The sequence below is a fragment of the Xiphophorus hellerii genome, chromosome 6 (assembly GCF_003331165.1).
Source record: "Xiphophorus hellerii strain 12219 chromosome 6, Xiphophorus_hellerii-4.1, whole genome shotgun sequence".
Taxonomy (NCBI): domain Eukaryota; kingdom Metazoa; phylum Chordata; class Actinopteri; order Cyprinodontiformes; family Poeciliidae; genus Xiphophorus; species Xiphophorus hellerii.
Window position 1 is genome coordinate 14,697,628 of NC_045677.1, and position 15,714 is coordinate 14,713,341.

Sequence of the window (15,714 nt, forward strand, 5' to 3'; positions counted from 1 at the left end):
TGTTCTTTAAGGAAAGCCATCCAAAAAAGCAGGCATGTTCTTTCTCTAAAGGAGTAAGATTTTGATGCCTCTTCAGATGGCACTCAGTGGTGTCCATCTCCACAAAAATAATGCGGGACACATTTTTGAAGACAAAACATTTTAAATCAAGTCAAGATGTTTAGATTTTTTTTTTTTCACTCATCAGAACAGCAGTGGATTCACCAAAGTGATCATTATCATATTTTTATTTGTCCAGGATTCACAGCTGGTGTTCTTTTATCTTCATCTCTAGCACAGTCTGCGTGTCTCTGTTACTGCCTTTGAATATGTATTCATTGTACTATGTTTCGCATAAGATATAAAATCTGTCAAAAATAATTATTCCCCAGGGGACTGTTTTATCCTGGATCAGATGTGTATTTGTCTTGGCTTCGAACTCACTGCTTTAAATAAGACCTTTATTTCAGTTGCTGCTGAAGAGATTTAGTTGAATTCCTCATGCTTTTTTATTTTTTATTTATTTCTTGGTTACTGCAATTAGACACGCAATAAAATAAGTGGAAAATGAGAGAGGACCATTGAGAATCTATGCACAACGAGTGTTTAGATCAAGAGTCGTTATCTCTAGGATCAAATATAAGTAGTTAATAACCTCTCCTCCTGTGATCTTTCATCCTCCTCATTCAGTGACTGTAGGAGGAGTAGAGACACTCCCCAACTTACCACTCACTGGCCTACAGGCATTTGAGACATGTTAACATTTAAGTAAGAAAAGAGAGGAAGAGAGAGAGAGAAAGTCGCTCAGAGTGTAGAGATCCTCAGAGCTTGAATCAGTAGCTCTGGCCTGTCAACAGGTGGCAGAGGCAGAGGTTTGGTGAGTGACCTTCAGACTTTCAAAGAAAAGAGACAGAAGATAAAGGAGGGGAAAATTTAACAAATCATAAAACGGTAAGACAGCAGGATTTAAAATGAGCATTTCTTGTATTTAAACTGTTCAAAATTGGATCTTTTTTTATTAAGTGCAGTTTGGTGTAAATTTGTGATCACTTAAAAAAGTAAATTTGCAGATTTTGCACATTTCTTATATATATTTATTATACAGAATCTATTTGCAAACTGCTTTGTCTGTGTGAAATATTTAATTTATAAAATGCATTGGCAGAACTTTTTGAAGACATTTACCTCGGCCTTTTACTTAATCCCGTTACCGCTACTTATGTACAACGCTGCTCATTTCAAACTGTTTCAATGATTAGTCCACACCTTAGGGAGCAATTTAAATGTTATTAATAGCTTCTCAATGTGTTTCTGATTTAGCTTGGTGGGAATGACAGCACTACCTTCCTGTAAATCTAAATCAGTGATAAACATAAATAAACTCCAGTACATTTTGGAATTTGACGTACTACAAAAAGCAATACAGACAATATTTAGTTTTAAGATTAGAATAGTTAATTTCACATCAAGGTGAGCCGAGTAGCTTTCAAATGAGATTACAAGTCTATATTTATGTCTCCTATTATTAATTAAATAGTTCCAATATATTGTAGACAATCAAGGTTTCTGTGTAAACAAAGCTGCTAGCAATAATTTTCCCATTATGATAAAAAACAAATTTAACACAATAACTTTTGGCTGGCGGGATAGATGTCCTTAACGGGCTGTTGATCTGGTAGATTTACTATTTAATGCTACTGTACTGGCTCATGCAAAACAGAGGAGTGCTCTTAAAACGAGCTACAGATGTGGGCTCTCAGCTGTGCAGAATGATGTAGAGAAGGAGGAAGCTAAGAGAGAACGACGAACTGAGAGGAAAAACTCACAATCCTGAGTTGACTGGCTCATGAAAAGTGTTGTCATGGAAATGTCTAAACTCTTTTTCTTTGTCTTCACTGACTGAAAGATTAAAAACACCCTTTAATTTTGAAACATAAGTATATCTCCAGTGTCATCACAAATGTTAAGCTATGAACTACAGTACATTATTGATTTATTATTACCATTCAGTGGTTTTATTGACGGTACTACTGAGGCAATAAAGTTACCATAGTTGAAAATAAGGTCCTGTTCGAGGTCTTCTTGTGGTCTGTGTGGTAACAGACGGCAGACGGGATCATGAAGATATGAGCTCCACTCACACACGATAATTGCTCTGAGCTGCATTTGATCAGTTTACTTTCCATGTTTTGTCAGCAATTTGCAGATTGGAAAGGAAAGGAAAAGAGTGAGCAAGGAAAGGAAAGGCATATAAAGGAAAGGAAAATGGAAAGAGCAGATAATTCTACAGCCATTCATTTATATAATGTATAATCACAATCTAAAGATGATTCCTTCATTGTGCACTAATTAAATTCTTCTTTTATATTTCTGTGTCTGTTTCCATGACACTTTCTTGTAAAAAAAAAAGTCCATGCCACTGAACCTTTTACATATTATTTCACAATAAAACTACAAACTTTAATCATGTTTGAAACAATAATCTGAAAAGTGGGGTGTACATTTGTATGCAGTCCCTTTACTCTGTTAACCCTAAATAAAAGTTATTGAAAACTACCAATATCACTAAAATACTGTAAAATGTATCTAGATATTTATATAGAGTTAGATATTTAAATTATGGTATGGTTCTAAAAGAAAATCACAAGCTCTGAATATTTTACACAGTGCTGTTCAATTCATCATAAAAATGAAAAGAGGATGCAAAAACTACAAACCTAACAAGAGTTGGGTTATGCTGGGGATTAAAAATCAGTCAAGATTCCCATGGTAACTCTGGAGGAGATGCAGAGATTCAGCTCCTCTAGCTCAGATGGAATAGTCTGTCAGCAGAGCAGTTCTTATTTTTATCTTTTTCTCTGTTTTTCTTTGTCTTTTTAATAGTGTCCCTATGAAATACAATAAAAATTGATTGTGAATATAATAAGACAAAATGTAGAATACAGTAAAGGAGTCTCAATTCGTTTTCAAAAGTCAAGGAATTTTCTGACGCTTTGTGGGCTCCCGTTCATTCAAATATTACTCTCAGAGCTTTTCTTCCTCTGGTCCTTTGAGTTGTGAATGTCTACTTTCACATACTGTGCACACATGGACCCAGTCCCTGTTCTGTCCTTATTAAAGAACATGTGTTTTCAACAAACATTTTTACAGGCCAATAACGACACATTGATTAGAGGTGTAGAAATTACTATCAGGAAGGAATCTTTAACAGGAATTTTAGACATGCTGAATTTTACTTTGTTTATCTTGAAAGCCAGTTTTAAATGCAGTCAAAGTGAGCTTTGTTCTGACAAAAAGCCACATTGTTTCCCTGCTGTCTTCTCCAGTCTCAGAATGACAGCATTTTCTTTGTATTAACAATATTTCAGACCTTGAAATCAAACATGTTTAATATGTTTATGGTTTATGTTGCCGGTCCGTTGGAGTGCATCCAATGAATCCAGAAACTGTGTGAAAACATTTTGAACCACTTTGGGTCATGACGGACTATTTATGCAACTGTGCACTGCTTTCTTGTTCTACTTGGTGTACAGACAGAGATTTCATTTATTTATATTGTTGCTAATTGCATCATCAGTTGCATTCACCAATGATTCTCTAGCTGGAATTTGGTGCTTTGCTTTCTTTAAACCTCTTGTATGAATAGAAAAATATACATATTTTCTCCCCATTTTTCCTCAAATATATTAACAAGAAATCTTGAATTCCAGTAACGTTTTGCAGTTTAATGAGCAGAGGTTTTTTTTCTGTATATATCATGTTACCCTCAGACAAAAATGTAAATAAAGTTTTGTTTATATAGATATAGTGATACTGTCAGGATGTTAATAATTCTTTGCATATTTGCCAACTATATACTCTTTTCATACACTGGATGTCCTTAACAGTTTTAAATGACTCGCTTATCATTCTTTGTCTTTATTTAGCCCAGAAAATATGTTAGAAGCATGGCTCTTGCAACCCGCACGTCCTCTCCAAATTTGACTGACACAGACATTGAAATTCAAACTTCTTGTGGGTGGGGGTGTTAATTTATTTTCCATGTTACTCATAACCAGGTTTGAGGACTATTTTTCCATTTCATCTTCCTTCAGTCTTTACATCCATCTCAGCACTGAGTGCCACACATTTCCTCTCTCATGCCTTCATACGTCTCCCCTTTCTGTCATTTTCTGTCAGTTGCACCCTTTTGCTTTATGCACATATAGTCAAAGTGCTATGTTCTCTAAGAGAAACAAGAAAAGGGTCTGAAAATAAATAAAACCTCAACAGGGAGCAGCAAACATGGTCACTGAGGCTCTTTGTCTGGCAGAGCTTTGAACTGCACTATTCTGTCTATCATCTGGCTACTGTCTGCTGATTAACTTGAATGTCCTTGCTCTCTTTTTTTTACATTCTAATTTTTAAACATTGCTAAAATTTGGCATTTCATAAAAAAAAAATTGACATATTTTATAGGTGGAATTTTGTGGACAGTTTACAAGTCTGAAAATAACCCAAAATGGTCAACAAAATATTGTTTTGAACTCATGTTTATACAAATCTATTTATCTTCCATCAAAAAGGTAAATCACCATAATTAAGATTCATATGCAAACAGAGGAAAACAACTTGTGTCCAGTTTTCAGGAAAGTGGCATACTGTAAGATTTCTTTAGACCCTCGTGAAGAGGGTTTGCCCCAAGTCATGTAATGATAGTAAATGAAAGATGGGTTGAATTTATGTCCAATTGTTGACATTTTTATAATCTGGCCAAAGATATGCCTGTATTAAATTGCTTCTCATCTCATTTCAAACTTTTCCAGATGTTCTCCCAACCTATACGCAGGAAGCTTTGTTTAGACAACTGGGTTTTCTGAATAAGGAGTTTGATCTTTTCAATAACTTTATTTAAAATTAATCGATGTTATCAAGATTTTACAGTAAGTTAAATTGAAACCTGAAATTAAGGAGGTTTTTTTTTTTGCTTTATCCCTACGCCTCTATTCAAATAATTTAATTGCGCCTGCAGTTTTATAGACTTACTCTGCAGCATTCAGCCATTATTTAATTTTAACTAAAGAAAAACTTTATGCAATATACATATGTAACTTCCATTTGACAACCAATGCACATTTATTACTCATCTGTCCTCCAACAACATCTGTTGGACTCGTGTTTCTTCTAGACCACACAAGCTCTATACAGAAGTCTCCACCAGTTTAAAACTTTTTTTTTCTACCAGAAGGTTAAATACAGAGCAGAACCCAAAATAACCTTCTGAAGATTTTAAAAGGTGCACTCCTTTTAAACCATGTTATTTGGGTTTTTGGGGGGGAAGCCACTACAAGGTTTCATGTTAACATGACATCACTGTCATTACATGTAATGACATCATTAGAAGAGCTTCTGCCCTTTCTGCAGCTTTGCAAATGCCTGAACAAGCAAATTTCATACTTCAACCCAAAATAATCTCTGGCTAAGTGATGACTGCTCATATTCTGATGCTTTTTAATGTGGAGGGGGTGCATCAGCACATACAAAACCCACTCATGCGCAATGACTTCGTGGCTCAAATTTCCTGAGATTAAATAAACAGCTGTTCGCCTTACTGAGTATACTAGAGTTTATGATTTGTTTTTTAAATAGACGTCCTTTCCTGACTCAAGTTTGAACTCTGAAAACAATTTAAGAAAACCTAATTCAAACTCAAGATTCAGGGTTCTGGTCCAGTGAAGCATGAATACAAATATCTCCATTTTCTTGTGAGCTGTTCCACATTCAGTAGGCTATTCCAGTGATATCATTTGAAGAAAACAAATACACCAAAATTAAAAACCACTGGAATCAATTGGTTAGTAGTAGTCTATCCTGAGGTAGTTTTAATCTTCCTTTAAATGCTATAAGCTTATTAAATCAAGCCTTTCAGAGGTGATTTTTTGATAGTCTTACATCAATGAAGACTAAATTCAAAATAATTATTCTTCTTTTAGTGCGTTTTGTTTGAGTAAACAAAACACATCCTTTCCGGGTGACCTGGAAAGGTGTAGGTAGGGTAGACTCTGTTTGAAGGATAGTAAAGGCACAGCGTAGTGATTGCCCTCACGCTGAAATTAGATTTTCCTAATTTGCTTTCAGTCCAACAACATTTGATTGACCATGGTGTTCAGTAGACCAGGGAATGGGTTTATTACAGTGTGATTTGGTTTAGTCCATAACTTTTGTATATTTTTTCTGGGTAAAATACAATGAACAGAAAAGCTGTGATAAATTTTAACAAGTGGAAAAGAGAACTCCTGGGACGACAAGTAGTGGAGAAGTAGAGTGACCACCCCACTCTACCTCTTATTAGTCCACCATGCAGTTGTCTGGGGTTTGATTCCCGACCTTTGGAGCTCTGCAGCATGTCTCCATCCATGTCCAATATAATCTACTGTAAGTAAAGGCTGGTAGTTCTAGAATCCACCTGTCTCACTCTGACCCTTCCCTACCCTAACAGAAAAAAGGGAGAGGTTTTGCCAAAATGCAATAACAACAAAAAAGCAACTTTAACATGCATCAGCAGAAACATAACTACAATATTGTTTTATATCCTGGAACACTAAACTGACTTTTGGTGCAAAGCTAAATTTTCTCCATTTTACTATTTCGTGGTGCAATGTTTTATGACACATTTTTATAGCCTGGAAATAGATAAGCATTTTTAATCACTAGTTTTACAGTAAAAAAACAACAAAAAAAACTTGTACCTTCAGTCCCAGAATAAGACAAACTTGGTAAGAAAAATATGTGTGGTTATAAAAATATGTTCAAGGTGAAATAAATTTTCTGCATTTACATTTAGGCTTGAAAGTTGCTTAAGCAGTCTGTGAATACGTAATGCAATTTGTAGACACCAGAGGTCTATTTTGTGGCAGGAAAGGAAACTAAATAAGAAAAAAAAATAACACATATCTTTTCTTGCAGCAATGAGCACTGGACTCCTGTGGAGGGCCCTGTGCCTGCTGATTATACTAGCACTGTGTCACACCATGTGCTCTGCATAGACAACCAGCCAGATTCCTCTGGCACAGAACAGGGACTCACCTTCAGCCACATCTATAAGCTTGACATCCCAGGAAGTTCCAGTTGCACCGTGGAACGTCTGCCAACACACAAGACAGGTCAAACAGATGAGACAAACATAAATAAACCATGCGCATAGGCAGCTTACAACAATTACAGAAGAAATTAGAATGTAACATGCAATGTAAATACATATTTAAAGCAGTTAGATGGAACATTTTTACATTGTGCTTTAATTGGCATCAAAACCTGAAAAGTGTCATTTTTTGTAGGTCTGCAACAAGATACCATAACCAATGGAGAAAATGACATCATCTTTAAACACAACATTAGGCTGCAAACACCTAAGTGTAATTGTGAGGAATCAGAAAGCTTCAAAGACCTACTGTACAGAATCAATGGACTGGAAGAAGAAGTGACCTACCTAAAGACCCAGTGCACTCAAGGATGCTGTGGGAGAGGAGGTGTTGCAGGTAAGTATTCACAAACAATGCATTTAAGCAGCCGGAATAAGCAGTCAGCTATTCCACCTGAATTAAAGGGCCATTCAACTTCAACTTTCAATTTAAGCAAGATAAATTATAACATTATATTATAACAGTAACAGTGTTTTTTTCTGTCATGTATTTGCGTTGAGGTGTAGACACAAGCTGCAGTGGCCATGGTACCTACCAGCAAGACACCTGCAGCTGCCTTTGTAACCCAGGATGGGAAGGCCCTGATTGCTCTGTCTCCTCCTGCCCTGATGAGTGCAACGACAATGGCCGATGTGTAGATGGGAAATGCGTATGTTATGAGGGTTACACAGGAGAAGACTGCAGCCAGCTGACATGTCCAAGTGACTGCAATGATAAGGGGGAGTGCAAGGATGGAAAATGTGTGTGTTTCCCTCATTTTACCGGTGAAGACTGCAGTACCCCGACGTGTCCTAATGACTGTAGGGACAATGGGCAGTGTGTGGATGGCCAATGTGTCTGTGAAGAAGGCTTCTATGGAGAGGATTGTTCTTTAGGTAAGGCATTTCAAATGATAAACACAAAACATGTTAAATTTCAAATGTTTTAAATACATTTCTCAAGATATCAGCAATTAGCCTGCACTAGTACAAATACTATTATTACAAGTTATCTGCAGCCCGACATTTAGCAGTTCAGTTTCTTACAGATTAAGGCGGGCTTTTATGGACCAAAGCTGAAGACCTGTCAAATAGTCCAATTGTTTGCTTAATAGTAACATATTAAATAGTGGTTTAAAATTTCATTTGTACTTTTTCATCCACTTCTGAACATACATTTTATCATAGTACATCATAGTACTATGATGAAGTTGTAGGCTTCCAGTAATCAAAACAGACCATAATGCACTATGACCTAATCTCACGAACTATTTAACTTCTGAAAGATTAATTACTGCAATTTTGCCTAATTGGTTTTTAAATTTAGAAGCTCAAACCTACACCTGAATACCTATTTTGAATGGCAAATAATAGCAATTTGATGCCTAAAACAAAAGAATAATCAAGACTAATGAAGCTGGATGAAGAATAAAAAGGAATTAATTTCAATATTTTTTTAAATTCATTATTTCAATTCTTTTGGAAAACCAAAAGAAACATGGTCACCACACATAATAAAACAGAAATTCACTGTAGGGATAATACTAATACTACATAGGAGTTATTACCTATGGTTATTATAGGTAATAAAAGTACCGCACGAGTTGTTTGCTCAATTTACATAGAGGCAATAGTATTGCATTAACCCTCCTGTTGTTTTAGCATGATGTTCAGAAGGAGTGTGGCAACATCAGTTTCTGAAACCACCCCCTCAAAAAATTTTGTAAAAGCACATGTGAGGTCAGTCCAACCCCGCTGGACTGCGCAAAGGCTAAAAAGTTTGTGGGATCCAAATGGCCTTGCATCTCATGATTGCTAGAGGGTTAAATTAAAATAAAATAATGCCAAATCCAAAACCCAATACTTTATTAAAGGGGCAGTATTATGTATTTTACAGTCACATAGTGCCATTTTATAGCATAAATAAGTAACTGTTACCATCAGTGGTTATAAAATGCTGTTTATATATCACATATGACTTAAAAGACATTTGACTTTCCTTGAAATTAGGCTTCTATCTCTTTAAGAAACTCTTGGTCGTTCCCTTTAGTAATGGTTGCACCAGTGTTTCACTGAGAAATAGCTTTTATAAGGAGCTCAGCACGTGCACAGTTCCACCAGGTGTGTGCTAATTGCTGGTGATATCACTGATATTACAAACTTTATGAACATTTTATGGCTCTGCAGTATCAGTATTTCTTGAACACAGAAAAGCTGTTGGTGCAGTATGTTCGTACAGACATGCTGTACCAATATGGGTTGGTACAGCATGTCCACTCAACTATTCCCTTGATTGTAAAGCCTATGCGGCCTATGAGCTCGTTATGGTCCACTAGAGCAGTGGTTTCCAATCATGGTCTCCAGAACTCTCTGCCTGCATGTTTTAGGCGTTTCCCTGCCTCTATAGTGACTTCAATAAACAGATAATTGCCAGACTTCTGTAGGACTTGATGGCATACTGACCAGGTAATGCATTCATTTGATTCAGGTGTGCTGGTTCAAGAAAACATCTGATTGTTTGTCCCGAGGACCTGGATTGAAAATCACTGCATTAGAGTTCTCTGCAGACAATTGCTCACAACCCAAATTTTTCTGACAGCTTTGGCTGTACATGCTGGTGACGACAATAATAGTCCCTGTCAGAAGGTGATGCCAAATACATAATGGATAACAATAACAAATGGTCATATCATCAGCAGCAATAAATCAGCAATGGCTAAGACTTTTTTTAAAGAAATGCAGTGATGAGCAATTTGGTGTTCTCCCAGTGTGGATAATTTATCTCACACTGACAACGAGGATACAAAAACTGCACTTATAATCTTTTCTTCTTTCCCCCAAAGGGACCATCATAAAAACTGTCTCTGAGTAGAAGGTGGTTGTGCAGCTTTGCAATAAATCATATAAACAGGGGCACATGCTCATCTGCAAGGACCAAGTGGTTGGCATACATTGGTATAGTGAGTTATGTCAAAGTCATAGCTCTCCTAACATTGACAGTTCTCTCAGGATAGTATTAGGTGAAGGTAACATTGTACATATAGACAGTGAGCTGCAGCAACAAATACAGTCTTTCACTGTGATCACCATTGTTATGGATGCAAAACTCTTAAGAATCTTAATTCCAGTCCAAATTTGATAGATCAATAAAATAATATGCAAGGCCTATGATTGTGAAGACAAAAACACAGTTTTGAACAAAAGTTTAAAAAAAATTGGACTGCACTCCAATCCTACGAGTATTGATCAGGATACCCAGCTGACACAGGTTTTGCAGGCAGACTTTAAGAACTGCTCGAGTCCTTCCAGACCAGCAGAAAGGGACAATCTGTTAAACTGGCAGAAATCTTGTAGCAGAGAAAAACAGACGAGGAGCAAGCAAGAATAAACGAATATAACCTGATCTCAGAATCTTTATATTTCTATCAGCTTTAGTGTTACCTGTCTAAAAAACACAGTCTCGTGACGAGTTCAGAGAATGATGCACTGTGAGGAGGAAATGAAAACAAGCTCTGTCAGGTAGCTGCTGGCAATGTCAAGTCCACCTGCATACTTTAAAAGACTGATGGGAAAACATTGAGAACACACAGAGGGAGAGAAACGGGGGGGGGGGGGGGGGATGATAGGAAGGACAAACGCTTCCCAAACACTGTGATCATGACTGCAGCAACCGGACTTTTGCTCAGGAGTTTTTCAAGCCAGCAGAACGCATTGTCAAGCAAAAGGAATGTCATAAGGAGACATGGACTTCACACAGTTTTTCTATAAAAGATGAATACAATCCATGCTATATGAAGATACACCAAGACAAGTACCTTCTTCTGACAGCACTGTACAGTACAGGTGAAATTGTGCTCTCTTGGAATGTCTCTTTGTCATTAGAAATGCCACAGCTACTGATTTTCTTCATATGTTGCAAAAACTCAGGACTACTGTGGATTTAACAGTTATTTAATATATAATTCTTCAACCCTGAAAACAAACCCAAAAGTAAACTGCACTGCCATAAAGTACTGGACCACCAGGCTGAAACTGCTTCATATCCTCTATGCATACTGGCATTCCTTACAGCAATTTACACAATGAGCAACATGAGGGTAAAACTCTTCAGTTACACCAGTAAGCAAACACAGACAGATGTCTCACACTACATTAGACATATGGTTGATTAGATGGTGAAATATATAATATATAATACTATCTGACAGGAACATTTCTATCACAATTAAAGCATCTACAAAACAATTTCATCCCATCTGTCATGAATAGGACTCAGACTGCCAAGACTTGACTTAAACCATTATTATGGGATGGATAGTTTTAAAAATGCCATTTAGCTCATAGTTGGTGTTTTATCAGAAATGTCCAGAGAAAAGGAGGAAACATTTTAAAGCTAGACAGACGGGTTCCTACGTGGTCTTGAAAAGCCAGGCAAAGTATGGAAATGGATTTTTATCATGTTCCAAGTCTGAATTCAGTAAGGAAAAAAAAAAGTTTGATTTTCAATACTGATTTCTCATTCAATTACATATAAGATAACAATCAGACTTTCTGTGAAACGAGTAACTTTACAGGTTTACAGTTTAAAAAGCTTAAACTTGTAAAAAGAGTAGTAAGAGACAACAAATACTAGCCTGGCTTTGGGGAGTTTTCTTTTCATGTCAGACAGTTCTGTCATAAAGTTTTGTAACAAGAACTTTTAAAAGCATTTGTGATCTTTTATGTCATCAGTCAATCATATACTGATTGACTGTAGTCAATCAGTCAATCAGAATTATGATCAATAATTCTGATTGATTTAATTTTCCAAGAAATTCTTTAAACTATTTTACAGGAGCTCCCCTTTAAAGACTAAAGCCACTGCTGGATATGACTGCTTAATGTCTCAGACAAGACAGATGTAACAAGATACCAACAAAATGGAAAAGGGTTTCAGTGAAAATAGGTTCGAGATCTGTTGCCTCCTAGCCAGGAAAAAAATGGAAATGTTGACGACATAACAAGTAGTTGCCAATAACAGACATGCTCCATCATCACACAAAAAATATAACAGATTACTCCTTGGATGCATTCAGAGGATGATCAAAGTATTGTATTTCATGCAGACTATGGCATAAGAAAAGTCTTTGTAAATACCATCTTTTGCATGATAAACGTCCCATATTGAAAAGCTGTTAGTGATTTTAGGTTATTGAACATTTGACTTTAAAACAAGGGGCAGTAAGAAAATATGTTGCATGAGTAATGCGAACAACATTGCAGTCAAGGTTAAAAGAAAACATGGTAATTCTTGTGTTTTGTCATGAAAGCTACCTTTAACAAGATGTACATTTGTTTAAATTTAATTCCAATGGTGCATACCTCATTCTACCAGATAACATGATCTATGTTTTACAAAGATTACAACCAAATTTAAAGATTTTAGAACACTTAGAATACCTCTAAATGCCAAGCTTAATGAATATCATGGAAATTAGAGGGTGTATCTATTGTTGTGCGAGGTGCTGATTCCTTCCCATTTAACTCCCTTCACTGAGAGGTTGACACCTAACCAGCTCTTTAGCCCATAGGTACTGAGATCCTTAAGCCTACAGGGTATTCTCTCGAAGGACAAGCCATCCTTCAGCTGTCTTCCAGTCACACAAGGTCATGTGTTTACCATGACCCTAAGAAATGTCTTTAGGGCTTTGTTAAAGCCTTTGTTAAAGCCTCTAAACAGGAATTCTGGTGGAATTTTCCTTTAGAAGTGTTTCATTATTATTTTAAGATGTACTTGCAAACAAATTAACACCAGCAGTCTGAAACTGTTTATGTAGAGACTAAGACAAATCTAATTATTCATATTACCTGGTCATTGAGTAGCATCTAAATTGGACTAGTGAATGTGCAGAAAAAACATTACAAAACAACTTTTACATGATTTTCATCTACCTGAGCCTGAACCCAGGAGTAAACGCATGTAAAAGCTCACAAAAAACACAGAACAACCATTTCTCCACCTTGCTGTACACTGTACAATTGAGTACAGAAAAAAAAAAACCTTATTTAAATTTGCAGGGTACTGGTATAGATATTCAGAACACCATTCAGTGTATATTGAAGTCCTGGTCCTTAAATAAATACATTAAACTACATACAGCTAATGTTTTATTCATCATTTCTTTTTTTGAAATAATAAAAAAAAAACTCCTGTTAGAAAGGACTTGGGAGAACAAACACTAACTCTCTCTCTGTGACCTTAAGGTGTGTGTTTTTATGAGAATCTTAAATTAGAGCTACTTCAGGGCTGCTGGCTATTGTAGCTGTCAATCTAACGACTGGTACAATTCAACTTGCACTTCTTTCAAGCTCTCTAAAATATCTTCTGGTTTCTTATTAATTTGCCCCCAGATCCATCCCCAGGTCATTGTGCTTTTAATGCAGGAGTTTATTCACAGGATGGATACTGAAAGATGTGAAAATCCATTAAGTGGTTTCATTTAAAAACTCCTTGAAACAGTAAATACTTTAATTCTTAAAATCCATCACAAGATTGCATGGTTTCAGTATTGTTTAATGGTGAAACTAAAGTTATCTGCAATTAGGATTTCTTTTGAGAGAGAGTACATTTTTTAAAGCTCTCAAAGAATCTAATGAGAAAAAATGTCAATTTAATTACATAAACTCACTGAACACTTTATTAGGTACGTTTTAATTTTACATTGACAAAAATAGTGAATCAGCCATTCACATGGCACAAGCTTAATGGAAACGACTTGCTACAGTAAACAGTTCAAGAGAAACACTTAAATCAGGGAAGAAATGTTTTTTCTTCCCTGATTCAATACCAACTGGGTTGGTATTGCAAGTGGTTTGCATTAAGGAATATACCAGAACATTAAAGCAGGGAGATATTATGAAACAAACAGATTTCCATTCCAGAACAGAAAGATTAACAATTTAGATGTTCACAGTAGCAGGTCAGCCATGTCAAACCTTCAGTCACTTCAAGGTATTTGGCCCTGAAGTTGCAAAGAATAAGCACAGACAGATCTGCAACTTCGTGTGTGGGTACAATTGAACCTAATCCAACATCAATAGAGGTGCCGTGTTAAAGGGAATGTCAAGGTGAAAAGGAAAAGTCTGAGGCAGGCAAAAAAAAAACAACAACCCCGCAGTGTGTTATAGGGTGTGTGCAATAAAAGGTGAAAAAACTTTGTTTTTTGTTCTTTGTCTTTTGCTTTGAGTTGTGTCAGGGGTATTAACTAACAGCTACTGCATGGAAAGGGGTAGACTCACTTAATTTTTCAAAAAAGCAAAAAAAACTTCATGATTCTGCCTTGTGGAATACCACAAGGTATAAATTCATTCCCTGCAATTTCAAAATATGCCCTTTTTATCCCTTTAAAGCTGTTTATGTCCCTGTATTTTAACCTTTTGCAAAATTTCCACTGAAGCACATTACCCTTTTGAAGTAAAACCACCAAAACAGAGTATCTTTCAAGCATGCTTAGATTTCTCAGCTTTTAGCAATAGGCTACTTTTGCATTGGTTGTGCCATGACGGTGAAAACATCGATAGAACAACGATAGAAAGGGAAAGAACAGTAGAGAGTACTGTTAGCCAGTGGAATTGACCTCTGTTTGTTTTGTTTCTTTTTTAGTCCTCACACCTCAGGGTCTGAGGTTGGTCCAGGTGACGGATGTTTCTCTCCTGGTGGAGTGGGAGTCTGTCCAAGGGGCAGAGTATTACATGCTGACTTATCACCCCAAATTTGATGAGGGTGCCATGGAGGAGGTACGTCTTTATTGTGGCTTCTTTTCTTGCTTCATATCAAACTACACCGTGTTCCAAATTATTATGCAAGTGATATTTTCTCAGATTTTCTTAAATGGTTAATGCAAATGATGGTCAGTATAATTTTCAAGTCATGAACTATTACAGTATAAATCAAATTTTACTGAACAAAGCTCCCCATGAAAACCATATTTTTTTCAAAAATAAAAAACTCAAAATGCACTGTTCTAAATTATTATGCACAGCAGATTTTCTAAACATTTTATGACTCATTTAATGTTTTCACACCTTGTCATAAGTAGATTTCCTTTAATTGAGCTCACCAGACAAACTAATCAACCCAGCTCTCTGAAATTAATTATAGTGATTCAAAGAGCCCTGGCACACAATACCATCTATAAATTTAATAGCACAACAAAAAATGTAATCTTTATGACACTTAAATCCAATTTGCATAATAATTTGGAACACGGTGCAAACTCTATCTTCCTGCATTGATTCCAAGCATCCTTTTCTGTAACTGTATCTCAGGTTCGGATTTCCAACTCAGAGAATTCCTACCGCATTACGGGACTCACACCCGGTGTTACCTACATGGTCCAAGTCTATGCTGTCATCAAAAAGATTCAGAGTGAGGCTGATATGATTGAAGCCACCACAGGTGAGATTGACATTTACTATATATACAACTATAGCTATTTTTAAAACCCAGAAGTGTCTACACAATATTTTTTTGTGTGCTTTTTTTTCCACACTTTCAAAATTTTACACACTCACTAATTAAATGTTCCTTACCAAAG

The 15,714-nt window shown here is 36.2% G+C and overlaps 1 protein-coding gene across 1 annotated transcript in view; it reads left to right on the forward strand.

Annotated features, from left to right (window-relative positions):
* The first annotated feature begins 3,926 nt into the window (after nt 1-3,926).
* Nucleotides 3,927-15,714, forward strand: part of tnn (tenascin N) — a 36,942-nt gene continuing 25,154 nt past the window's right edge. Inside the window, exons 1-6 of the mRNA XM_032565933.1 lie at nt 3,927-3,997; nt 6,925-7,121; nt 7,296-7,496; nt 7,661-8,035; nt 14,781-14,914; nt 15,446-15,575. Of these exons, the coding sequence (XP_032421824.1) occupies nt 3,927-3,997; nt 6,925-7,121; nt 7,296-7,496; nt 7,661-8,035; nt 14,781-14,914; nt 15,446-15,575 (1,108 nt within the window). The remainder of the gene's footprint in view (nt 3,998-6,924; nt 7,122-7,295; nt 7,497-7,660; nt 8,036-14,780; nt 14,915-15,445; nt 15,576-15,714) is intronic.